Source organism: Fistularia commersonii, chromosome 12 (genome assembly GCF_037954325.1).
Source record: "Fistularia commersonii isolate RoL2024-O1a breed Wild chromosome 12, RoL_Fcom_v1.0, whole genome shotgun sequence".
Lineage (NCBI taxonomy): Eukaryota > Metazoa > Chordata > Actinopteri > Syngnathiformes > Fistulariidae > Fistularia > Fistularia commersonii.
In genome coordinates this window covers 18,337,919-18,365,213 of record NC_141295.1, presented here as the reverse complement: position 1 = coordinate 18,365,213, position 27,295 = coordinate 18,337,919, and the positions used below count along the sequence as shown (strand labels likewise).

At 44.5% G+C, this 27,295-nt stretch overlaps 2 protein-coding genes across 3 annotated transcripts in view; both read right to left on the bottom strand.

The window, feature by feature from the left end:
* The window catches only part of tmem131l (transmembrane 131 like), a 32,269-nt gene extending 24,050 nt beyond the window's left edge, over positions 1-8,219 (bottom strand). For both annotated transcript variants that reach the window (XM_086157509.1, XM_086157510.1), the window contains exons 1-3: positions 8,035-8,219; positions 7,266-7,339; positions 3,937-3,980 (exon numbers count right to left, since the gene is read on the bottom strand). In XM_086157509.1, coding sequence (XP_086013635.1) covers positions 3,937-3,980; positions 7,266-7,339; positions 8,035-8,158 — 242 coding nt within the window. In that variant the 5' untranslated portion in view covers positions 8,159-8,219. The remainder of the gene's footprint in view (positions 1-3,936; positions 3,981-7,265; positions 7,340-8,034) is intronic.
* A 2,007-nt stretch (positions 8,220-10,226) lies between these two features.
* mnd1 (meiotic nuclear divisions 1 homolog (S. cerevisiae)) lies at positions 10,227-27,167 on the bottom strand. Its single transcript, XM_086157532.1, has 8 exons — positions 26,735-27,167; positions 24,593-24,658; positions 24,216-24,273; positions 20,758-20,906; positions 17,789-17,863; positions 17,592-17,706; positions 14,225-14,269; positions 10,227-11,040 (listed from the first exon to the last, which is right to left on the bottom strand). The coding sequence occupies exons 1-8, from the start codon at positions 26,735-26,737 to the stop codon at positions 10,934-10,936; spliced, it is 618 nt and encodes a 205-aa protein (XP_086013658.1). The 5' UTR covers positions 26,738-27,167; the 3' UTR covers positions 10,227-10,933.
* Between the last annotated feature and the right edge of the window lie 128 nt (positions 27,168-27,295).

Below are 27,295 nucleotides of genomic sequence, written 5' to 3'. Positions count from 1 at the left end.
GCAGGTTTTGCGGGTGAATTTCAAGCGAGGCCGAACCGAGAGGCCGCTTATCCTAACGGCGGTGACACCATTTCCGCCACGCAACGGTGAAATTATGATTTTAAACAGCCGCCTAATGACTCTATTCTTGCACAATATTTTAATAGCACGGCGTTAGAAGTTAATGCCAGGTTCCACCGTGACAGGTTCTCCTGCATACTTCAGAGAGTATTCAGCTGGCTGCACCCACTGATGCCGTAAACACGCCTATGCTTTAATTCTACTTGAACGCTGTCATGTATGTTGGGATATTTGGACTATAATACATATGTATGATTATTTGCATTGGAGACAAAGTGCACTTGACGAGTCAAACCAGTAATGTTGGACGATCATCGTGAACTTTCGGGTGAAAGATACACGACTATGGGACCTCCCTGTTGGTGGATCGCTCCTCAAACAGGCGTAAAGAACCAAAAGGAACTGCCCGTCGCAGACAATAAATCTATTTCCTCCGAGTGCAAATCTCTCACATGCAGCGAGAGGCGGCTCTGTGATGATTAATCGACAAAACAAAAACCGCAAACTGGAAGTTGGAACGTCCTTGTACCAAACGCGGGTCCAGAGGTCAACCTGCACCTTAATTTGCAAAACAGACAATGGATCAATCTCGTCACGACTTCTTTTTTTTTAATTCTGTATATCTGTGCGCGAGCCACGGAAAACAGAAGCAAGCAAAAATGTGCTGGGGTATGAAAACGGTGCTGGCCGTATCGCAGAAGAAGACAGTAAAGAAAACTCGGGACTCGCTTTCTTAGAGCAGGGCAGAAAAAACAAAGAGCTTCCCGCTAACAACTGACGCTTTCTACACAAACAGAATTGTACATATCGGGAAAGTAATGCGCGCTTCGCCACCACTGGGAAACTGAGACGCTCACGCCGACATTTCTGCCATGTCAAATATTTTGGTCACATGGACACCTCAAGAAAACATACCGCGGGGTTGCAATGGCGCGGTACCTCCGGCCTTGTCTCCCTTTATTTACCCGTCAGGCTAAATATAGAAGCTGCATCGCAGCTTTCCCACTGGCCAAACACAATATTTAACTGCATGTGGAGGAGAATTCTAGTCACGTGTGAAGATTGGATTTTTCTTTTTTTTTTAATTTTTTTTAACCAATCCGGCTCGGTTTTAAAGCGCAAACTGAAAGCCATTTTACTTTCATGTGCGAGAGAAGGTTGCAGTTTTCGTGCGTGTTTCCGGCAGATACGCGGATTTACCTTAGCAACTCAATATTTGATCCAAATTCAACAGCAGCTGCCCTTAAAGGAAAAACTCGACAGGCGCAGCACTGAGCTGTGGTGTTCTGTCTATTGCCGCAGTACAAAAATAACAAGTTATGTTTGGCGCTATTTGATCCCCTGGATCTAACTCAAATAAAGTCAATGTTTGCTGTGACCTCAACCACCAGCAGGAGGATCAGAAGAGAGTTTAGGTCAGCTGGTGTTCACAAGTGTTTTTACGACAAAGGGAAACAACTGGACGGACAGAAATCCAATTGGAAACATGTGGCACAGAAATACGGGCGCTAACCCATTAACAGCGGGGTTGGGGGTGGACTCGGGTGGGGGTGACTCGTAATTAACTAAATCAAGAAGAATCGCGAAGCGGCCGTAAAGAAAGGGGGGATTTCGATCAGACGATCAGAGGAGCTCGCGCTTGTCCCGAGCCAAACGCTAATTTCGGCGCGTTAGCATTAGCCTCCTTTCGCTCGGCGGCTCGGGGTGAGGAGGGGGCGTGATGGCGGCAGCGCCAAGTGTCTGATAACCCGGGCACGAGAGGCCTCGCCGCCCGGAGCTCGGGAGGTCTCAAGGTCAACAAGCACTGCAAAGCCTACTTTGCTTGTCACCTCAGAGCGCCTAAATATAGTCCCGTGTAGTCCCAGCCTCTCCGGCAGCGCCGCCGCATCCCAAGCCAGGACACTCACACAGGTTTGAATAATAATCGCAAATCGTCGCGGGCTTGTGAAAAACATCGTCGTCGCAATTACACTCGTCGTTCTTGCTGCGTCGCCTTTCCCCTTCACCATACCCGTGTTCTCGGTCACGCCTTTCTACACGCGTGACATCACAGCCGGTTGGAATCTCTTGTTGAATCTCTTGAATCTTGTTACCTCATAGCTTTGGGCTATTATCATTTGGGCAATCCTTTCGACATGGCCTTCCTTTGTGGCATCGCAGTGCCACCCGACGACTGCAACAACACGGGCCTGGGGGAGAGTCGATAACGTGAACGCTGAAAAATGCGGCGCCCTTGTCTCAAACGTACACGCTCAAATTCATGCGGGGAAAGGGAAAGGAATAAAAAGAAAACATATAAGCTCAAAAAAACATGGCGTCCGTGCAACAGCCACCTGCCTTCCCACGTCGTTCGCTGTACTTTCACCTCAGGTGCGTCGAGGAATAAATAAATGAATGCCTCAGATGTGAAAGGGATTACGCGTAACGCGATACGGCGTCGGCGCGGCCGATAAAGAGCCAAACGACAGCGTCCGGCCGCGTTGCGCAACGCGGTGGAATTGCGATAACGCGGTTAGACACCGCTGAAACATGCGAAGAAACACGGAGGTTTTTGCAACGGCGAGCGGGCCAAACACTACACTTCTGTTTGTGCAGAGACAGCTGGAATGAGGGGAAACAAACTTTAAAATCCGCTTTCGGTCGATGACTTTCACTTCGGGCCCAACTCCATGATCCATCTGATAGATGAGCAGGGTGGATATAGAGGCTGAAATGTCAAGCCTTTTCAGGAAATAGTATAAATTGTTGATACGCGGTGATAAAAGTTCAGACTTGAGCAGATCTGAGTAGAGGGGGGGGGGGGGTGGGGGGGGACAGCTGGGAAAGACAGACCTCCACTCCTTTTTCTTTCAAGGAGTTCTAAAATTAGTCAGGAATTTTGTTCTGTGGCTCTCTTAACACACGCCCCCAAACTCTCTCCATCACCCCCCTCACTCACCAACATAAACAACATAGTCTCCATACAGGGAAAGAAGCCTCCGGAGGAACTGGGCCGGCCCCGGAGGGCCGAAACCCGACGGGCAGAGCGACGTATGCTTTAATTCTGTACTCTAAATACATCACTCGCGAAACCCCGTCGTGGTTTTTATCCTCTGGCCGGGATGAGAAAACACCTCAAAGCTTCCAGCGCCGCCGCCTCCTCGCGACGAGGCCTCCGAGCCTCTTCCCCTTGTCCGAAGCCACACCGCAACCCTGCCTCGTCTCCATATGTCGGAGTTCCGGTTTTAAACGCAAGACGATGCTCGAGTCGGATGTGGTCTGTGAGTTAGTCTGTGGTGGTTGGTGTTTTATTTTATTTTTTTTTTTCTCAAGCGGCGAAGCTCGATGGAAAGTCGAGCTTGGGGAACGGCGACGTCGGTCGTTCAATTCTCAGATGGATATCTGAACAACATCGACTGCCGTCACGTTAAGACGGGCAAATCCATTTGTCGCAGCGTTTCAGGGTAGAAAAATGTGCAAATAATAATAGCAAGAATATGCAAATAAGGGATATAGCAATAAATGGGCAAAGACTATGTATACAAGAGAATACAGAATAAAATGAAGTGCCTCGCGCAGTGAATGGTTATAAAAACAACAGGCGTACAGCAGGAGAGGCGGGTAGTAAAAATAAAATGATAACGACCCGGAGAATGTTTGAATAATAAAAAATATTCCATGAACGAGAACGGTAGGTGGAGCCGGAGAAGGTGGGGAAGTGTAAAAAAAAAATAAATGAACATTTTTTTAAAAATATTCATGCGATGTCCTGTGAGTAGCATCGATGCTACGCGACATTCAAAGAAATGTAGCCGGGGTTTCGAGCCGTTCGGTCGGCGGCTGCTGTTAATTACGCCGATGTTCACACACAAGAATGAGGCTTTGTCACAGCAATACCTTTCCTCTAGTGGAAGACCATCTTTCCTCGGGCCCTTCTCCACCTGCAGAGACAAAAGAGGGAGAGAAGAAAAAAAAAAAAGTCTTGAACTGCAACCAGTGTAATCTGCAACTTCAGGAAAAACTGCAGTTATTATTATTTTATTTTTTTTTTTTTTTATAAAATGTTATTGATCTGTAGTGAAACTTTGAAATCTTGGTCAGCGGTGCACATGAGCCACGTATCCGATGGATCGTGTTCTGAGCATATTTCTCCACCCGCTTTTTAAAACTTTGATATAAATTAAGTTTAGCGTATGAGTCAATAAGGCCTGTCAGATGCTTCTACAGATATTGATTTTAATTTTTTGTTAGTTTCTTTTTCTTTTTTTTTTTTAATTTTGGGCGGGTTTGCGTAGGTAGGTGCTTAGCAGCGGTGTTAAGTGCCTGTGTGCAGGCAATGAGCAATTATGTTGTCCACCCAACTGTCACACATTGATTACTACTGATAAATATCTCTGACAGCTGCATAATTATCTGGCGGGGTAATAAACGTTGAATGCACATGTTCACACATCTGCAAGAGCTTTTGAGGTTGCAATTGAATAAAATACCCGCCAAAAATTCAGGCCGAATTGCCTTTAGGCAGCTGAGTGTGCGAGGTTGGAGGAGGCCTTTCAAAAACAGCACAAAATGTTTCGCCCTGCACTTTAAGTCTTAACGCGACCATTTTCCACGCCAGGTTTTGAACACTCTTTTACACACAAGTCCTTGTTCTTGTTCTTGTTGAGTGTTTCTTTCAGCTGAAGGGCTTCTCATACACCTTCACAAGGGAAGACATCCATTTTGAAGAGTGAAAAAAAAAGGGGAATCACCAGGCTAATTGTTTATTATCCTTGTATTATGGCTTTAAATCTTTTTTTTCCCATTAAATCATCCATTAGATGTTTCTTTTATGTGAACGTAGAGACGGCAATAGCTCTCGAGACCCAGATTATCATTGCAAAACTTTGGTGAAGTAAAGCTAAATCTTGGATCTTTGTATTAACTTCTACAAAATGAAAGCACATTCTGCAGTCGGATTCTTATCTCTCTGTGAACTGGCCCGGTTTCCTGAAGTGACTGTTCTATGATTTCCAAACTACACGCGTCTTCAAATCTAATCTCCACCTGGTTTGTTTTCACAAAGGACAGGGATTAAACATACACATCTCTTATTTGTTTGGAAACCTGAAAAAAAAAAAAAAACCTCCCGACGATCGGGGCTTTACCCCTTTAAATTTGGAAACCATCCGCTCGTAATACAAATGATGTGTCGGTGTATTTAAAATATAAATAACCTCACAATATCAGCTCATGTTTCCCTGCAGTGTGCCACTGATATTCGGCCTGCGAGTGACGGTGCGACCCGACTTCCTGCGCGAGCGCTCCGGTATGCCACGGCCGCTCTGACACGTCGAACCGGCCGACCACCGGCAGAAGTGGAAGAGGGACGTGCGCGTTACGCTCTATTTCACGCTGACCCTGTAACCGAGACGGCGGCTCACCATAGCCCGTCTAAGCAGGACACCCACCAGTGTCAACAATTCCGCCATCTGCCAATTGCTCTGGGATGAGTGGAAAAACTTGTCCCGACTCGGACGTGCGTTCACTTGTTCCCATCTCCCTCCGACCATCCTATTTCTTTTAGGGAGTAAGCTAAGGATCAAAAATATCCTGCTGAATCACTCCGGTCGATGGCTGTCAGCGCCGATTACCGGGGTGCCGTTTGCAGATTAGACAGGCGCCCTGAAAGACGCTGGTATTTCTTTTTTTTTTAATTAAAAATCCAGACAAAATGCTATATACGGTCCGGTCGGATACTATTTGGACGATGACACCATGGCCTCAGCAATCAATAGGAGACGGGAGTCCGGAACTTCACCTTTTATTCTGGGATTTAACCTCAACAGGGCGATAACAATTTAGCGTGTGGCTTCCCATCGACACGGCCAGGTGGATTCTGCCGCACGCCGTGCAGAGATCCAGCAGAACGCCGTAAACTCCAGAGAACTGTCTCAAGGTGTGGAGCGATAGTGGCCCAAAAACATTTCGGAGCAGACACAACCGATTCTTGGGGTACAGAATAGGGACGCTCTGCAGTAACTCGGTTAGGTTAACTTATATGTCGACCCAAATGAGCATCTTTTTTTTTGTTTTTCGTGGCCGACGCCAGTGCCGGAGGCAGTTAAACCACAGGCCAACAGCAGGCGAAGGTCGCTGCATTGAACGCCTTGGTGAGCTTCATACAGCTTCTGCAACGGAGAGTGAGACTAGAAGGAGTGAGCCTCATTTGATAGATATGCACGTCCTCAAGGATACTGTGTTTTTACACATGCATGAGGAGGTAGTGCATTACACTTTGGAGGTGTACATTTGAAATATAAATTGGAAAAAAAATATGGTAAAAAATGCTTTTCTAAAGAGAAAAAAAAAATCCCTGATTGAATGTAATGATACTGTCTGCATTGTGAGAGATTTATTTATTGTTGAATGTTTTGCAAGCTCCTGAATTTACCTGAACAGAAATCACGTGTTCAAAACTTAGCTTAAATGAAATAGCAGTCGATGAAGAGTATGTTTAAAAATTGGATTCTTAAAACCGTCCTTTCTTCGCATTTGCGAAGAGGCGTGGGATGTTCTTTTGACTTTTTTTTTTTGGGCTCCCGACTGTCAGGGAACTGAATTGTGAATGATTGAAATAGCTGGGTGTTATTTACGCGTTTACAAAGGTGGAGGTGATGCCACACCCCCCCCTCAAGTGACAAGACTGTCAGCCGGTGGCCTCGCCGTATTATCAGTGAACAAGGAGACGCCGCTGCAGCTTGTGTTGGCCTTGCTCCACCTATTACATAATACCCACGAGCAGCGACTGCAACCCAAAGAAAAAATGTTTAGGGAAACTGGTTTGGAGGCCAAGTTGACAAAGAGCCACCCGTGCAGCCCCGGGGGGAGACGTGCACCGTGGGGCCCGCTGAGAGATCCACAGTGGACACTATGTACTAAAGGAAAACAAGGAGGAGCCACATGGCAGGTGGCCTCCTCCTGTTTGGATTTTAATGACTCAAACAAATGGCAACTAGGGAAGCAAGTAAACTCTTCGAATATGGGTTATGATCATGAAAAAGTCTGGATCCAACCACCCCCTCTTCCTGGATGGTGGCGCACAGCATGCAGCTGCAAAGGGAAGCCCAGCACAAAGGGAAAGCTCCAACCACACACGTGTTTATACATCTGGCTGTGTCAAACGCTGGCCGGTTCATGTTTTGCATGTAATAACCTGCACTAAACATATGTGAAAGCGTGGTTACCTGGAGTGGGTTTAATGGCTCTGCATCCTCCGGCTGCCAGACCTCCACAACACCGGTAGACATCTGACTCAGAGCTTTGTGGAAGCAAGAGGAAAGGGGGAAAAAAAAAAAGAGCAAAACACAATGAGATGTTGCGACATGGTGTCAAGCAGCCACAGGCATTTCCCATCGATTGTGTGCACGAATTACATGTTTTTAGTTAAAAATAAGTGTGGATCGTGAAAGCACCAACAAGTGAGGAAATGACGGTTGACAAAGGCTGCTGCTGCTGCTAGCTGCCTGGGCTAGCAAGTACGCTAGCACGGCGGCTAACGAACTCCGAAAACAACACCGTGTCCGCCGCGGGGAAGCGTCGTGCGGGTTCCCAACAACACTCGGGGCTTTATTTGTTTATTTGTTCCTCAAATAAAAACAACCACGGCTCATCATATCGGCTTTTCGGCGAACAAGTTCCCGCTGTGTTTCACCGAACCACGGGCAGCTAGCATGAAGCAGCAGGGTGACAACACTTCGCCACAAGCGCACCCCCTCCTCCACGACCACCACCTCATCCTCATGGAGTTATTAAAAAATAAAAACGAATACATTGGAAAAAAAAAGCGATTCAACCCAATCCGGAAGGCATTTACGTTTTTAAATTTTGTTTTAGTCTGGACGAAGTGTCACGATTTGACGCGTTTCAGACTAGTCCAGCCCCACAGTTAGCTAAGTTACCGTGCCTTCTCCCAACGGTTGGGTCTCCCGTCGGCGGATAAAGGTGAGCACAAACCTTGTCGCTGGGCTCCTCCGTGCTGCACGCACGGTAACAAAAGCTGCAATATTCCCAAGACTATATTAATCCACGTTTTCCTGTGACAGTGGCCGCTCTGCTGGAAGTCCTGTGGCCCCGCCATGCTGCACTTTCAGTTTGCAGCCGTGTGCTCCGCAGCGTCGGGTCTCCCTCCCCTCTCGCCAAGCGGCAGCGGTAGCACTGCTCCCTCCCTCCCCGCCCGCTCGCTCGCTCCTTCCCTGCCCTCTCACAGCTCCTCCCGGGGCAGATACTTGCAGCCGGACCGGGGGACGTGTCTGCTGCAAGGGGGTCAGGGTGTCCGCAGGGCATCGTGCAAACACTTGATGCACCCATCTGTAAACATTTATGCAGAAAATATAAGTTTCCTTGGGGGGGGGGGTTCACTGCTGCAGCTTCTGCAGGATGAGCAGCAGTGCATTGTTTATTTTTTGTCTGACACCCCACAAGTGCAAAGCAAACACAAGATGAGTTTATTATCATTTTCACCAATGTATCCTGCAGCATTGTATCGACACCCAACTGTTAAACTGCTTATTATTCATTTATCTACTCATTCATTTTGCTATCTCCAATGTGGACAGCAAAATAAGAATTCCAGAAATGTCCGTGGAGGTTCTCAGTCACCCGGGTCATGGTGGATTCTTGCTGAAATCTTCTTGTCGTGGCAACTGGAACTGTTCATAATTGAAGAAGCCTCTTGGGTGAGGGGTGAGATGTCTTCAAAGTGAAGAAATTCAAGTCCAGTTGCCATGACAACAATTTCAGAAACACATTTCCAGACTGTACATACTGCATTAGACACCTTGAATCTGGATTTGGGGCTGTTCGCCCCTATTATTAAACTGGAAATGAATTAAATAGCTACAAACTAACATGTCCGCAAATGTTGAAAATGACAATTCAAGACACTATTAATGTCATATCAGGTACTGAATTTCATCTGTGCTTATTTCACAGGTTGAGCTGCCGGACAAGGCGGGAGTAATCTCGCTTTGCATCGTGCACGTCTGCAGAATGCCAGGCCAGAACCGGTTTGTCGTGGCAGTGGCCCCGCTCTGGGCCTGCCTGAATGCGAGCGTCCATACGACACTTGACTGACGGGACAAAAAGCTAATAACGCGACCATTTTTATTTACTTTCCTCCCCTTAAACCTCACAACCCCGAAGCTAAATTCTTATGAGGCGTTGGCTCCCATCCCAGCTTCTCCCCTTTGATTGCACGAAAAGGTGGATTTCCACTTGAGCAAGTAATAACGTTACACGGGGTCCCGTGTTTGATGCACCTGCAGAACCGGTGGTTTTATATTGGAGTTTCATTGAGCTATAGTAAAAAAAAAAAAGAGAGGTATGCACACTGTTAAAACAGAGCTTCACCCCTCCACATTCAAGTCTCGTGAATCACGGATCGGACAGGTCAGGCAGGTACAGACATGAACGTTGCTCACCGCGGGTGTGTCAGCCCCACGGAACAGAGTCGTATTCAGGTACTATTTCCATTGATTTATCATCGTCTCCGGATCGGCCAGAGAAATCCATTGGAAAGTGTTTCTGAAATGTATTTTGATTAGCGGTTAGCACAGTGGACGCTACATGGTCCCGCAGGAGGTTCATTGGAGACCCTAAATAGCCAAGATGTGTGCATAGTTGTGTCTCTATATGGGGTGTGAATGAGTGAGTGAACGTCTACATCCTTGTCTGTCTGTCGCGTGAACGACTCCATGTTTATATGCCGTGTGAACGAGAGGGTAACTTTATATGTCAATGAGAGTGAATGTTTTTGTATCTGTTGTGCGAACGACGACATGTTTATATGTCGTGTGAATGAGAGGGTGGATGGTTGTGTCTCCATATGTGGCCTTGTGATCGACCCCCGCCTCTTCCCCCAGTTAAAGTGGGGAGCGGCTCCAGCGCCACCCGAGCCTGCGTGCAGGATAAGAATTACAGATAACGAATGAACGAACAATACTTGCTCCAAGAGTTTCTTCTTCATCGAGCGAGCCCACGGCGAGGAGTCGTTTGGACCGAGAAACTGAACCGGTAGGTCACCATAAGCGCAGACACTGGACATTGAAATAAAAGGAATTCAAACTTATGGTCTTTTCAAGACATTTAGTAAACACAGAACATCTTCCAGCCTCTTTTAGCGTCTCACTTAACAGAAAGTCAAAGAGGAACGTCAGAAAGTCCGGACACGCCGTGACAACCGAGTTCCCTTTTGGTTTAATACAGAAAGTGTGAGCTGCTCTGACGGCAAAAAAAAAAAAAAAAAAGGCAGTTCAGCTTTAGTTCACATTTGCGACACTTGGATGGTCAGAGATCTTGTGTAAATATATCTGAATGGCATATTTGAGACATAACTGTGAAAACAACGGTCATACCCAGAAGGCACGAGTCATAAAAACAAAGCGCTTTACGGAGTTGCAGATCTCCCCGGTGCCGTATGGATCACAGGGCAGGGGACTCGGATTCAGACGGCGTGTTTAAATCAGATAAATGACCAAAGTGCCACACGGCCGCATTTAACTGCTGATTCATTTCCATCGTCGGCTCGGAGCTCTCAGTTTTCAGGCAAACAGGTGTCCTAAAAGTCAGCCTGCCGAGTCGTATTAAGCAACTCTCCCGGCCGACTAATGGGGGTCCCATCTCTTCTCTGGTTGCACCGCTGCAGATACAATCCGTCTGCCAGTGACGTTACTGATAGCTTTCTTAACTAGAACACACACACATCCACCCACCCGCAGGCGCTGATGGGAACTTGCCTTCCAGCACAACGGAGAGCACAAATCTTCTTTTTTTTTTTTTTTTGTTTGTTTGTTTTAAATCAATAACGCAAGGTAGGTCCGGTTCCCGCCGAAGGATTCACTCGGGTCTCCGCGGGTCAGTCCATGTAGTCGAAGTCCTCGGGGATCCCGAAGGCCTTATTGAGGCGGCCGTCATCAAAGTGAAACTTCTTCTTTGTCCATGACTTTATGGCGAAGACGTTGTCTGGTAAACACACACACACACACACAAAAAAAAGAAATGTTTCTGCTTTATGACACAATCGCACTTTGGGCACGCAACAGCCACCCTGGACTTATATGGTATTACAGCACAGCCAGTCTGGGACCATGAGAATACTCTTGGACCTGAGATTGATGCTCGGGGCCAAAAACTAACCACCTAATTGCTCTGAATCACTCGCTCGCTGCAGTTTTTGGGAAATGTTGCCATACTTTGACTGGGGATCCGATCGTCGCTTCCTCTGCGCGGGGATTTGAGATGATTTGGGCATTTTCAGAGAGCATATTTTGACCCACGTGGGTGAAATTCACGGCATATCATGGCGGTGAAGTAGGACGGCCTCGGCCCTGTTTAGCTTTCGTGAGACATTCTGGACCGACATGTCAGCGCTGCATATTCCGCCACCGTCATCGATAGAGAGCGTACCGAGAGCCGTTATTGCTTCCGCTTCTCAGGTGATTTAAAAAAAAAAAAAAAAAAAAAAAAAGGCTGGTGCAGGTTTTTTGGTTTCAACAAACTCCGCACACCCGTCTGTTTGAGCAGACCCCGAGCTGAAAAAAAAAAAAAAAAAAAAAAAAAGACAAGAGCAAGTAAATTCTACTCAAGATTTCCACGCTTTCCACATCTCATCATTTGAAATGAACCACACGGATTGTCTGACGGAGATGTAACCACTGAGCTGGAACCTTCAGGGGGACATTGGGCCAGAGTCCGAGGCCGCAAAAAATCCAGAGGTGTGGATTTTTTGCGTGTAGGTGAAGTCAGGAATTTAAATGTAAATTCATGTCATCAACTGGAGGCACCCAGGAGATCCAGAGCTGAAAATAAGCCACTATCTTTTGGATATTTGGTGGTTTCTGCGATAGAATGCTGGGATGTATGAAGAATGCACCCGGCCTTTGGTTTATCACCCGCGTTTCCTCGGAGCCTTAAACCTCAGCGCTGAACCGTCAGCTGACACCGTCAGACCGTAAACAGCGAATGTTGCTAACCAGCGGCAGGTCAACCCTTGGACCAGAAACTAGGAATGGAATTCAGCTCTCAGTTTGGTTCTTTACACCTGTGGATATGCTTAAGAGATATGTGAGACACACACACACACACACACACACACACACACACACACACACACACACACACACACACACACACACACGCATATATACATACAAACATATTTACACACACATACATATATATATATACACACACACACGCACACACATATTTACGCACGTGCACACACACACATATATATATATACATATACATATGTATATATGCATACATACATGCATAAATATACAAACATATACATATATACATACACAAGCTGTATGTAAATAAATATACACACATTTTATACACACACACACACACATATATATATATATATATACACGCACACACATAGTTACACTCACGTACATATATATACATAATATATACATATGTATACATATATAAGTATACATATGATACACAATAAATATATATATACACACACACACACACACACACATAAGCTGTATATAAATAAATACATCCACATTTTATACATATTTTATATAAATTTATATATATATAAATACACACACACACACTTTTCCAGGATCCAGGCACAGGCCATGACATGCAGCAGCAGCAGCAGCAGCAGCAGCAGCAGGACCCACAAGCCAACAGCATCAGCGCCAACATCACAAATGCGGCACGCGAGGAATAACTAAAATAGACAGAGGTGCAAGTGCAAGAGATGCAGGCTTAGCGACGTTAAAACCCGTCAAAGCCTCTCCAGGCAGGCGTTTGCGCCTCTAAGCCGCCCAGAAGCCCTTCGGAGGCCGTCTGAGACCGGCTCCTTCAGCCTCAGCTCGTTTCTCAGAGCTTCATAGAAAACCAAAAAACATTCCTTGCACTTTCAGTTCATATGGAGCCGACAAACAAGACAAATCCTGCTACCCACACAACTTTGTTTTTTTTTTTTTTAAATAAAAAACGTCAGATATGAAATCCATGCAGCCGCTATTCATTTAGTAGTTTATATAAAATGAATTATACAGTGTGCACGGTGGGACCGGGGTGTTGAAGTGTGTTCTACAGAAACGGCCTCCAGGCTTTCAGCACGTCAGCTATAAACAAACACACTTCATCCTCTCGCTATTGCATCTTATCACGGCTTCAAAAAGTCGAGCCGAAGGCGTCTGAGGTGACTCGTTGAAGACGGTCCCGACCGCAAGCCGCTCTCTCAAAAGATCGGGCGGATGATGAAGTAAAATGCGAGCGGCATTTCTGAGGAAGATTTTCATATCTGGCTGGTTGAGCAACGTCGGGTGACAACGTGAGGCTGAGGCGGGGAGCTCGATACGAAACGTACAAAAGCTTCAGCTAAAAACGCCGTTCTCTTCCCTCCAGCGAACTGCCACTCTGGTTTAAATAACAGCAGATCCACAGCAAAGCCCCGAACGTTGTAAAGTTTTGCTATAAAACGTGAGCGTGGACAGGCTGCCACGTCTTCCAGCGCGTCTCCAAAGCCTCCGGCAAAGAAAGCCGAACGCCAAGGTTGTCCGTTTAATCTTCATTTGCGCGGCTTTTTGCATTAAAATGCCCGAGAGCGGACTGCAGGCTGGCGGAGGCCGCACCGGTTCCTGCAGGTTTGAAAAGATGGGAGATTTTCAAACCAGACTATTCACTCGTTCATCTGCATTCGCCCGAGAAATCTCCATCACAGGTCATATAGAGACACGTGACCATTCACTCTGTCATTCACACAACGTATAAAAACAGCCATTCACTCACTCATTAAAGGGTCATATAGAGACATGCAACTATTCACACGCTCATTCACATACTGGAAACCCATTCAGGGTTTCCTGCACGCGTTTCCACATGTATGCTGATCAAACCACACGCTTAAAGTCGTGGTCTGCATAGAAGACCGGGAGTCAAAGCAACTCTTTCCTTGTGTAATTCTCTCAAAGCACAGCAAATAAACGGCGGTTGTAGTCGGCAGTGTGAACAGGTCAGGGTGTTTTGACCAAAAACACCAAAGGCTGCGGGCCGGCCGTCTCCAAGGTTACAGTTCGAGTCAACTAATGCGCGCGGGTGGTGGACGGAGGACACGCGGATTTTAAATGACGACCGGGAGGTAATTTTTGACGACACCACTCACCTGTCCACCTGGAAACGGCCTCTTTAGCAACAACGTTTGTCTTTCCTGCAGAGACGAGATAGAAGGGAAAAAAAAAAAAAAAACCTCAGTCGGGTCAATATTTCACAGAAGAAAACGGTTCGATTCTTATCAAACGCACTAGCTTGGGTTTTTTTTATCAGCGAGCTCTTTGCCGTAACACGCCAGACAATCGCAAGAAAATTACCGTGGACTTAAACAATGATACACTGGACTCGAAACAAGTGTCATGTTGCAGGCGTCTATCCTCACGAGCGTTGTTTATTTTGCGGGATGTTATCAGCTGCGTACTGTTTACGGGCCGAGCAAATGGGTTACCATTCAAAAACACCACTAAATTAATTCCACGTTATTATTTGGGATTAAACTGTTGATGCTAAAAGCAACGTAGCAACATGCTAGTTGTGTTCACATTGCAGGGGTGCCGGTAAAAACTAAAATCCAGATCCGCACTGACGGCGCACAACCATGTGGACACCAAATGGTGTGGCAGTTTGTTTATTGACGCGATTTTACCTCCGTTTTTCCTCGCTAGTTTCTTTTGGACATTGTTAAACTTGGAAAGATGTGACGCGGGAATCAGTGAAGTCCTGCTTCAAATAAAAGAAACATGGACTTTGGGCACCGGAATCCTGGACGAACACAGGAATATCACTTCTACTGCCAGCGCATATTCAGTTTATGGCTCGGACATTTTGTTTATTTCTTAAATCTCAAAATGTAATTTTTGCATTATAAAAGATACCGCCACACACACACAGTGATTTGCTTCCTAATTCTGAGAATTTAATTAAAAAATTAGGTTGAATTAGCAGCTAAAAAACATTAAGTTGGACATTTGAAGGAATTGGACTCAGCGATATTACAACATTTGCTACTGCTGTCTGGTTAAAAAAAAACAAAAAAAAAAACGATCTGAGGATAAAACAAAAACTGAAATGAAACTAAAGCTCACTCTGCAGCCCTACAATGAAAAACAGACCCAGCTCGGGCTTAAAATAATGCGCCTGTCTGACATATCCCATAATGAGCACGAGAAACTGATACAATGGCATGCAGAGCGCTAACCGGACTATATGGAGCAACTGGGGGGGGGTTCGGTGTCTTGCCCGAGGCCGGGAATCTAACCGGCAACCTCCCGCTCTGCAACAACCGCCCCTTTTTTATGGGAGGATACCAGAACATCATGCTAAGATCTAAAGTGTGTTCCCACATGGATTTGCTCCACAGAAGCAGCCTAAGAGTTTTATATCTGCTGACATCCCCATTTGCTTGGACAGGCCTGGGCTTATTCTGCCCTTCTCCTCCACCATCCGTAGACACAACATGACTCCTCACGTCCCCGGCAACGCTACGCGCGACGCTCTCAGGACGCGGCTTGGGTTTAGCCGAGGTGAGCCGCTAAACCCGCGCAGATGCGACGCACCTGGCAGTTCAGGTCCTGAATGAGAGGAATGCGATACCCTCCCTGGGAGCGTTGAGACGCCAGGAAATGTGAGGATACAGCAGATAGAAGAAAAAACCTGTCCTTTTTATTGGTCCACTGATTGGTTAGTTTATTAAATCCAGACCTGTCTTTCTTTCTATTGTACTTCTATCTGCCTTGAGCTGAATGACTCCATCACCCCTGCCAGAACAGACCTTTTCAGAAGATTAGCTTTGCTAAGCTAGGCCCAAACTCCCCTCTCCATGGACTTGTCCCTCCAGCATGTCCTGGTCTTCACCGAGGCCGGTAACATCTCACCGTGGAGGCGTCCTGACCAGCTCCTCACCCCCATCTCTAAGGGAGACGGCGCACAGCCTTGCAGAAGTAACTGATTTTTACTGCTTCCATAGATCTGGTTCTGTCACTGGTAAATTGAAAGTCGCCCTTCAGCTCAACATCACCGCCGATGCTGCACCTTCGCTCCCCGAGGTGCTCAAACTACCACCCCGAGAGGGGCCTCTGCCTTTTTTTCTTGCTGCGTCGGATTTGAAGGTGCTGATTTTCACCCCGGCGGCTTCGCTTTCGGCCACAAAAGCGCTCTAGCGAGAACCAATCGGTCGATGCCAACACAACCGCATTATCTGCAGACATGCAGAGACCCATACGAGGCCGCCAAACTAGATCCCTTGATGCTCCTTGAAGACAGTTTATCCACAGACCGGGTGAGAGAGGGCGTCCCTAGCGGCCATTTTAAATCTACAATTCTGATTTAAAAACGTGTACATCCAGTCTCACATCTGGTTCTTGGTGGTAGAATGTTTCCGCAACGTTTTCCCCCCGACTTCTCAACTCACTTTGACAACTTCAAATCAAGGGTTTGGGAGCTACTTGATAATCCCAGTTAGAAATGTGCAAAGAGTTTATTTGGGGCTGTGGAATGTGACTCTCTGACTCCTGCTTTTGTTTATCCCAACAACTTCTTCTCTTCGGGTTCTATTAGCGGGTCCATGTGCTCGACAGCCGAACCAAAGCCTGGTGACAAATCGATCCACGCGTTTTGACGAACGCAACCTGTGCCGAGATGGAATTTCCATTGCTTGAATATCAGTGGGAGGAAAAAGCAGCCGCTCCCTTCGCATTACCCGCCGGATCTTGAATTTGTCTTTCAGGATCTTCTTTTAAGGAGATTAGCGCTGGAGGTGAAACGGCAGAGTTAAAACGCAGGGATTAGAAGCGGCTCGTTCACGGCTCGGTCGGAATGAATAACACCCCGTCATGTTACACAGAAAACAAAAAGCGCCGGATAGGAAGGCTCTTTTTGGGGTTTAAGGGATAATAGAATCCGTAAAGTTGGTCTGTGTGTGGTGGGGTTCTGAGTATAAAACATGTGGACTCAACTCAGCACAGCAACACATAAGACATCAAATCTATCAACGCATCATCAGCAGTTCATAGATTTGACATTATAGCACTGCGGCACAGTTGTTAGCTCCTCTGCCTCTGAACAAGAAGGTCCCTGGACTGAGTGCCACTCCTCCCTGTGGGGGTCCTCTGGGTTCTCTGGTCCAAAAACAAGCAGCAGGTCCATTGGAGACTATAAATTGCCAAGAGGTGTAGGTGAGTGAATGGTTGTATGTCTCTTTGTCCAGGGTGAGCCCTGCATCTTGTGCAATGACAGCTGCGATAACACTAGCGCGACCCTGAGTGCAAGGTAAGCGGTATCGCCAAAGGATGGACGGATGAAATCAGAGCATACAAGTCCGCTTGCGTTTGGGGAATTCTCAGCAGGCACGCGGCTGGAAACCAGATGAGGAGGGCGCAAGTGTTACTTCGGATTCTAAAAGCTCAGAACATCGACGTGGAAACAATAAGACCATGAGGAGAAAGAGAAGATATGTCATGCTCGGTTCAGTAGGTACTCACTCATCTCCTCCACCACTTCCGGGTCACACTCCCTGTACTTGTCCAGCTTGGCCTGCAGCTGGGAAGCCTCCTCTCGAAGCGCCCGCAGCTCCTCCAGCAGGGTTCCTCGCTCTTGCTGCGCACAAAACACCCTCCGGGGTTAGTGCGTCGGGAATACACCCCCCCCAATCTCGGGAGTACAACCGCAGTTCCCTCACCGTATCCTGACGCCCCACTCTGGCTTTTTCTCGAGCCTTTTCCAGAGAGGCTTTCCGCTGCGTCGCATCGGACATCTATAAAACACAGAGACATTGTCGTGTTGTTGGAATTGTCGGACGGCCAAACCGGCAACACAAAGACCTTCCTGTAAAGTGGATGTGAAACGCAAAACACCGCTAGATCGGCTCATTCCTAAGACTTCGACTAAAAGCATATATTATGTGGAGATTAAAATTGCATTTCAACACCTTGATCGATTATTCCGTCATTTCTTTGAAATGGTCACTTCCTTTTTTTATTCGCAAACTAAAAGGGGAAGAGAGACGAGGGGAAAAAAAAAACATTTTTATGCAGTAAAACTTCCATTTTTTAACAATCCAGGTCATGTGATCGGTGATGACGGACAACACTGGAGTTTCAGGAATTCATTTAAAATGATCCGATGTGAGCTAGTGATTGTAGTTTTTTTGTTTTCCTCGCTATTTTGCACCGTCACAAAAACAAAAACATCACGCTGCTATTGTACAACATACCATGATGGTGCTGCTTACTGACTTTTTGCACTAAACTGTACAAAGAAAACCCTCTGCTGCTACTCTCTTTACCAGAACTGGGCATTTTATGGCCAGCAGGCCACGGCCAAACTATTTTCTTTGAATATTCTAACACGTATGTTCAATCAATACTGAATTTAGGAACTCCTCATTTTTTTCCCCTTTTGTTTAATTTTGTATGGATGATTGCATACAAAATCATGTTGGTACATTTATGTGGTCATTGATTTCAACATTGACATAAAATGCCAAAAAATGTTTATATTTAAAGTCGCAATTTTCATTGTGCTCAATTTGAGATGAGATGAGAGCAACTTTATTTATCCCGAAGGAAATTGTTGTGCCAGAGTTTCAAGCAAAAACATAACAATAATAGAGAATATGTAATACAATACAATATAAATTGTCAAGGTTGCATGATACCTAGTTGCCCCGTGCATAAAAGTGAAATAAGAAATGTGCCAAAATAATTGTTCACCCTTGGTCTATGTTCAAATGATACATATTTATAAATTTCAGTCTCCATGCCGTCAAATATCTGTCATCTTCCACCTTACCGGGAGTTTGTATCTGCGTGCACTTCATACGTCATTGTTTAACGTTTATTGTTTAATTTGCACTCTTACTCTGTCTGTCTAGCCCAGGGGTCGGCGACCCTCTTTCATTTTTACACTGCGGCTCCGAGTGGCTTGGGAAAATAAATTATAAATATTTAATTGAAGTGTATTTCATTTGTGTTAATTCCTTTTTTTAACTTTTAGTTCTAAGTTGGAAGATTATTGTGATCTTGAAATACTAAATCAAATTATATTCATTATTTTTCGCCGCTCAAAACAACGTCACACTGGCGGAAGCCGGTATACCCGCCGGCCGGTAAAGTCCCGATTTGCAGATGCTGTGCGCAGAAGTTCAGGAGCAGAAGTCCCATAAACCAGGTAAAATGAATATTTATGAAGATATTTTGCAAATAGTTATTTTTTATTGTTTACTGACAGTGATTTTTTCACGATTTATTTTTTGAAATTCAGGTCAAGGCTCCGCGACACGCTCTGAAAGCCCAAAGCTCAAAATGAGTTCATTACATAAATAGAATTTAATTTTCTCCATAATACTTTGTGAATTTCAGAAGCAGCACACTTCACACTTGTTTATACAAAGTGTAAAAGTAATAAAAAGCAATATATACAGTGGTACCTTTATTTTAAACGTCAAAAAGTAATTGTGGCTCCCAGTGTTTTCTTTTCGAGGAAGCCGGGTCCAAATGGCTCTTTGGGTCTTAAGGGTTACCGACCCCTGATCTTGCACATGCAAAGATATTGACAATAAGCTTTTGATTCAGAAATACTTGAGGTTTCATTCATTACTTGATCTGTATTAGCGTGTCGATAAATATTTGCCCCCCCCCCCCCCCAAATTCCTTAAAAATCTTTGAATTGTACATATCGGTTCATCTGTGTTTTACCTGCAAGGATTTCAAAGATGGCGGGCTTGGATTTGGAACTGTCCGATAATTCAGGTCAGGACTTGATGCGGTTTGTACATCGGCTCTGAACCTGCATGGTTCTGCCGTAACAGCAGATTGGCAGCCTCTGTCCAAGACGTCCGGTGGGCGCCGCAGCCCACAACGCTTGCAACGTGTTCTCGAAGGAATCTGACAGAAATCTGGGGGGTTTTGCGCGTTCATTGGGGCAGCGCGGCGGTTGGCGCCTCCTGGTCATGGCAAGAAGGTCCACAATTGGATTCCAACAGGGAGTCTTTTTGACTGGACTTTCCACATGCCTCAATGGGTTCCTCCCGCACCCAAAAACATGCAGGAGGTTCACTGGAGACCTTAAATTGTGAGCTTTGTATGTCTATATTACGTGAATTAGAGGGTGAATGGTTGTACAGGTATGATACTGTATGGAATCGCCCAATTGAGTGAGTGAATGTTCATTGGGCATCCATCAGAGTGAGCTTCATCAGAACCTCCAGGCAAAACGCCCGACAATCTGCTTGCAATTCAGCCGCCTGTTCCTTTAGTCGCTCTTCGGAGACTTGCCAGCAGCCAAGAAGTGATTTATGAGTTTGTCAATTCTGTGCATGTTTCATCTGCCGCCGTTAAGAAAAACCGAAAAACGCGACACTCTAGACTCGAGCGAATGTCCGAACAGCCACGTTCGTGGTTCTTTGAGGATTTCGGCGAGTTTCGCTGCCACCGACCGCCTAGGACTCGTAGAAGAAAATAGATAAGGAACCGCGCGGCGACGGTTAAAGATCAAACTCCAGGTTGAGCGATACGGCGGCGAGCGAAAAGCCGCCAAGAAACGCAGCGTGGGGTTTTGTTCCCAGCTGTCACTCACGCTGTTATTTAATCCACCATCACAGAGGAGTTGCGTAAACAGAACGTCGCCCGCGGTAACGGCGTCCGTCACCTGCTTTTGCAGCTCCGCTAGCCTCTGCTGCCGAGTGTGCAGAGCCTTGCTGGGAAAAGCCCAGTAGTAGTTGGACGTGCCCACGCGCTCGCTGTCCACCATGTTGTCGTCCACCAGACTCTGCAGCACGTCCTTCACGGACATGGGGGCTTCATGGTGGAGAAAGAGAAACAGAGGGAGAAGCACGTCTTATCCATGTCAAACTCAATCATTACACAACCACCTGCAGAACACAACGAGAACACGCCTCGTTTTAAGGAGAGGACAATGGGAACCATTTAGAAATATTTTGAAAATATATATATGCCGAGTTTTGGAGATATTTACTGGGATACCGGAATTTCCGGACTATGAGCTTCTTTTACTTCTCCAATTTTTTCACACGAGTTGAACAATGCGGCTTAAACCAACAATGCGGCTAATTTATGGATTTTTGGGGGGGGCTAATGAGCTTCACGACGCCAAACCAGTTCGCCCTGTCACATCGGTCCGATGCAATGACCGTGTAATTCTGAGGCCATTTAATTCTGACAACGAAGAAGACGACTTTAGTGGTTTCAGCGCGCAGGAGGAAGACCAAGATAGCGATCATCTGGAGTAGGACAAAGCGGGGATAGAAAATGGATGGATGGACGGACTTTTGCCAAATTTATGATTCATCTTTCTCATCAGCCGTGTTACAGCCACTGTTCGGAAAAAAAGCATTTCCAGTACATGTTTGTGGATGTTACCGGTATGCATTTAATTAAAAGTAAAAAAAAAAATTAAAAAAAAAAAAAAAAAAGTGTGTAAATGCTACAACGTGGACACCTTTGGCTTGTAGAGAAGCGTGGCCTTTATATATACACATAGATTTATTTTGTTATTTTCAGCCGATGCGGCTTATATTCAGGTGCACTCAATAGTCCTGAATAGGAAATGAATGTTGCCATGGGGTGAACTGACACAATTACAGGACCGATAATTCGAGGAGAACGTTCTTTCTTTCCTTCAGGCTTTTCCCTTCAGGGGTCTCCACATTGAATCAACCTTCTCCATCTAACCCTATTCTCTGGATCCTCTCTCGCTACGTCTATAAATCTTCTTTTTGTACAAATGTACGGCCTGTGGGCCGGTGCCGGCCCGCCAGGGGGTCCAATCCGGCCCCTGGAATAAATCTACAATTAAAAAAACAAACAAAAAGAAAAAAACATAAAAATCATGAACTACTTTTTAAAATAAAAATCCAGTTCCTATATTATCAGTTTTAGTCAACACAGCTCAACACTATGTGACTCAGAACTTACAGCAAATGGCACCAATGCGGCTTCCGGGTCTGTAAATAGCATTTTTACTTATTGTTCGAAATGTACCTGCTTTCCGTCGGACCCGACTCCCCTCATAGCAAGATGGCGTTGTCAAAAAAGAGAAGACATGGAGTGTAGGGTTTTCCGAGAAAAATGGACCACTTCTTATTTTTTCATCGGGGTTACTTAGAAACCTGTATGCTTGGTGTGGATGCAGTAAGTTTCGGTGCCACTATGAGACTCGCCACGGCGGAAAATACAACAACCGTAAATGCACGGAGAACTGAGAAGACAGAACTGAGGCATAATGTTGTTGAAATTGCACTTGCTTTACTTCATGAATCTCAGGTTTTTGGTCATGTGTTTTCAAAGAACAGTTCATTACTGTTTTACTTATTACTGTCCATTCTTTCTATCTATATTCATATTTATTTCATTTTTTGTGACATTGTAACTGTACACTGTTGTGACAAAGGAATTTCCCCTATGGAGATCAATAATCTTATCTTACATATCAAGATTATTATCATTTACCGGGTACCTGTTCTCCTTTACACAAAAATATAGGAAATATATTTTAGGAATATAGGGATGTAGCCCTGAGAAACCTTACTGCGCTGATGCTTGAGCTGCCCCAGATCAGGTTAGGCACCAAGTTAGGCTATGCAGTGTGTGTGTGTGTGTGTGTCCGTTTGTGTACGTCTGACAAAAAAAACAAAACAAAAAAAAAATTCACTAACCCAAGCTTACTCTTCAGTATATTTTCTGTGCATCTTGTATTTGCAAGTGTTATTTGCAGTCCTTATGTCCTCTATTGTAAGTCGCTTTGGATAAAAGCGTCTGCCAAATGTAATGTAATGTAAATAAAATTTGGACGTAAGTGTCGCCTCTAGGTAATTACGCTATGATTTTACTGGTCCGGCTCCCTTGACATCAAATTAGGCCGTATGTGGACCAAAATGACCTCCTGCCTGGTACCATCTCAGTCTGGATGGGATTGATTCTGTTTGCAGAAAATATTATCAGGTCTAAGGGCTGTGTTTTGTTCTGTTTCGGCTTGTTGTCGCCCCAAACCTCCCAAAATGTCCGTCAAAGCGCGCAGCCGGTCGGGCCGCCGCACATCTGCGGACGTTTAATATGCCGGAGCGTTTGCACGAGACGATGTAACGAAGCGGGAGTTACATTTTGAGCCGTGTCGACGGCATAAACGGGATCCTCCCACGCACGGGCCAGCTGTGTGCCGAATACACGAAAATATGAAAATGTGTGTGTATTTACACACTGTAAATAACTGAGTAAACATGCAGGTATTGACAATGAGATGTTCAACAGTTTGCTGTATTGGATCCAAACCACATAAAAACAACATTTTGTCTCCTTTCTCACGTTCTCAACCTTCGTGGGGTAAAAGATCTGCCCAAAATCTGTTATTGCCCCCCCCCCCCCCCCCCGCCCCCCGCCCAGCACCAGCGAGTAAGGGGGTCCAAAACATGTGGTTTTAATCAGCCCTGAGAAACTTGATCCAGTTTCTCCAGATTAATGTTATGTGCGCTTTAAAAACAACTCCCTCCTCGCTCACGTCCACCAAGCACACACACACACGCATGTGCACACACGTGCACGTAGGGCCTGTCCCTCAGTGCTCCTAATGTTGACATGGAGGAAGGAGGGGAGGTTTGGAGTGATTGCGGCGCTGTGAGTCCGCGGACGCCCGCTCACACTCCACGCACTTACAAAAACTGGAACATCTCCAGCCGGTTGCCATGGAGACCACTGCACTGCTAAAGAATGCTACAACCGACTGCGCTTAAAAAAAAAAAAAAAAAGGCGCACAGTCTATTTTAATTATGACTCTGGAGGTATTGGATCAGATTGTTTAAGTCGTGTAGATACACATATATATACACACACACTTACACATATATAAGCTGTATATAAAATAATATATATACATTTTATATACACACACACACGACAATGAGCATTGTCATGGTGATGTTCTGACTAACTCGCCATCGTGTGTGTGTGTGTGTGTGTGTGTGTGTGTGTGTGTGTGTGTGTGTGTGTGTGTGTGTGTGTGTGTGTGTGTGTGTGTGTGTGTCCTAAAGCCAGGTGCAGCACATTTATTTTGTAATCAAAGTGCTGACGACCATGTTTGCGTGGATGACTCACTGATTCCCTTGGTCTTTGGGGCGATCTTCTCAATTTCTTTCAGATTGAACACGTCTTTCTAGGAAAAAGAACGGAGGATCACGATGAAGGAAGAGTCCGACTAAAACACCCCCCCCAGAGACCAGATGCAGGCCATTTGCATTTTTTTTTTTTTCCTGTGGCAATTAGTGTTGCTGCCCGCTGAGCACACTTGTCACTCAGAGAGAAGGGCAACGGTGTGTGTGTGTGTTTATGTGTGTGTGTGCGTCTCACAGTGGAAATTATCAATGCTGGTCATAAACAAGAAAAACAGCTGCACTGATTCCTGTTGGGAGGACAGTGTTTCGTTGATTTCTACAGTCCAAAGCTAATACTTAAAACGGACAAGTTAAACTTACTGTTTCGTAGAAAATCTCCATCATGCGACTTCTTTTCTCCTCCAAACTCAATCCCTTCTTCTTGGACTGCATTAAAAAGATAAATGTGACTCTGGGGATACATAATCAACATCGCAGATGTTCCCTCATTCCCGCGACCGGATGCGTCACACATAGAAATATGGAAGCTTGAGTAAAAATAGAAAATTATAAGGTGCGTCCAAATATGTGTGTCGCAAAATATATCTATACGCATCTCGCTAATAGAGGAATAACAATACACTGGCGCAGTGCAGTTTGGTTTGGAAATAGGACAATGTGTATTAGGGAGCTGAAAGTTTTATTTTCTCGTATGGTGTATTTTGATTTATTTGAAAAGTCAAGAACACATTTTAAGAAATTAAATTTGAGAAAAATACGCACAATTGACGGTTTAGGTACAATAAAAGAGCCAAGATACAGGAACTCTTTCCGACCTCATGCCGTCACCCTACTAATCAGAAACTAATCAGCTACTGCGTTACTTCACATCGCCACTTTGCTCACTATTTATTCTTGTATATTGGTAAATATGAAGCCTTTTTTTAGATTATATTTTATACTTTTGAGTTTATTTATTTTTTACGTGTATTCTTAGTTTTGCTGTTGCTACGAAAGAATTTCCCAAGCATGGGATCATTAAATCTCATCCCAATATCACACGTCATGCCCCAACTTTATTGTCTTTTTTTTTAATCCTTGTTGGTCTCAGCCCACTTGCATCCTGCCTATTTTTGTTTATTTGCTTTATTCTTGTCATTGCTATTGTCACTGTTTATGTCGACATTTGTCTATTTTTCACCCTTTCTATTTTGCAATTGTCTTCCAATTGTCTCTTTATTCATATTCACATTAATTGGCATTAATAACTGCAACGCTGCTGTGACAAAAAAATATTTTCTAATTGTCTCGTTATTTATATTTAAATTTATTAACATCAATAACTGCTACGCTGCTGTGACAAAAAACATTTTCGAATTGTCTCGTTATTTATATTTATATTCATATTTATTAACATTTATAACTGCTATGCTGCTGTGACAAAAGAATATTTTCTATTTGTCTCGCTAGTTATATTTATATGATATTTATTGACATTTATAACTGCTACGCTGCTGTGACAAACGAAGATTTTCAAATTGTCTCTTTATTCATATTCATATTTATTTACATTTATAACTGCTACGCCGTGGTGACAGACAAATATTTTTCTATTGTCTCTTTATTTGTAATAATATTTATTGACATTTATAACTGTGACGCTGTTGTGACAAAAGAATATTTTCTAAATGTCTCTTCATTTATATTAATATTTATTGAAAGTTATTATTATGACGCTGCTGTGACAAGATTGTTTCAATAAAGTTTATTTTAATATACAAAATGAGTGAATAAAACAGTAAGAGAGAGATGTTGATGTGACAGTTCGCCGCTAGATGGCGCTAAAGAGCAAGAAGTGATTCGTACCAAATATTCGAGAGATGCTACAAAAACGGAAGATTCTTACAGTGAGGGTGAATACGTTACATAAAGCTCTAGTTATCTATGATCAAAAAATACGCCTGTCTCCATTGACTTTTTGGTGATATATCGATGAACCGCGTAGTTGGAATTAAATTCAAATTCTTTTGGTTTTCAGATAAACGATTACGACCTTTTTGCGACAGACGGTACCCACTTACGACCGCCCTACATCCTCGTATAAACCTGAGCAATCCACCGAATTTAACCGTATTGAATCCCCCGAAAAAATGTTATACGTTATTTATTTTGTTTGAGATTTTTCTGAAACTTCCACAATACGACTGTCAACAGAACAGGTGTTACGGCAAATCAACAATATGACAAGCAATCTCTATTTTAGAGCTAACAACAATGGATTTTGCGTTAGCTGAATAGTTAACTCCAACAATTTTTGCAATATGATAATACAAATTTAATGTAATATAATATTTACAGAAAGTTGATAGCGTAACTCAGGGAGTTTTTTACAGGTGAAGGTAAATTGATTTAATGAACATTAAAAAAAAAACTAGCTTAATGTTACAGTTCATCGGTTTGCAAAGCCACGTTCGTCCTCACAACACTGTCAACGAAGTTATCAAAATAGCCAAAACTACTTACCATTTTCCCTGGACAGACACAACATACGATTACATGAGAGATGAAGAATTAACCCGAAACGAGGAATAATCCCCTTTTTTTGTTTGTTTGTTTCCCCTTCGAACAGGCGGTGCAGTTAAAACTACTGAATTTCGCGCGGAAACCTGTCAAAGGGCTACGGTGCGTTCAATGTTCCTCGTAAATATTAACTTTACGCCCATTTTTGATTTAACTTTAAATCTGTAGAAATAAACAGACAGAAAAAAACAAATAACAACTATTTATTAATTTGTAAACTAAAAATGTACTTTTGTTGTTTGTGTGTTTGCAAGTAACCCTGCTAATTTATTTCACTGTGATGAGACAGACTGAGCACCAGTTATTCCGTTTTATCATTTTTTTTTAATCTAAAAGTAATTTTCATGAGAAAATGAATGAGTAATTTTTCTCAAGAAGAAAAAAGAAAACATATCATCGCAGTAAATGTGATTTAAAAAAAAACCGCTACGGTTTCTTTATTTTGTCATTTCCTACGGCTCTTGAATGCGGCACTTCCGGGGTGTGACGTATGTTATGGTGCAC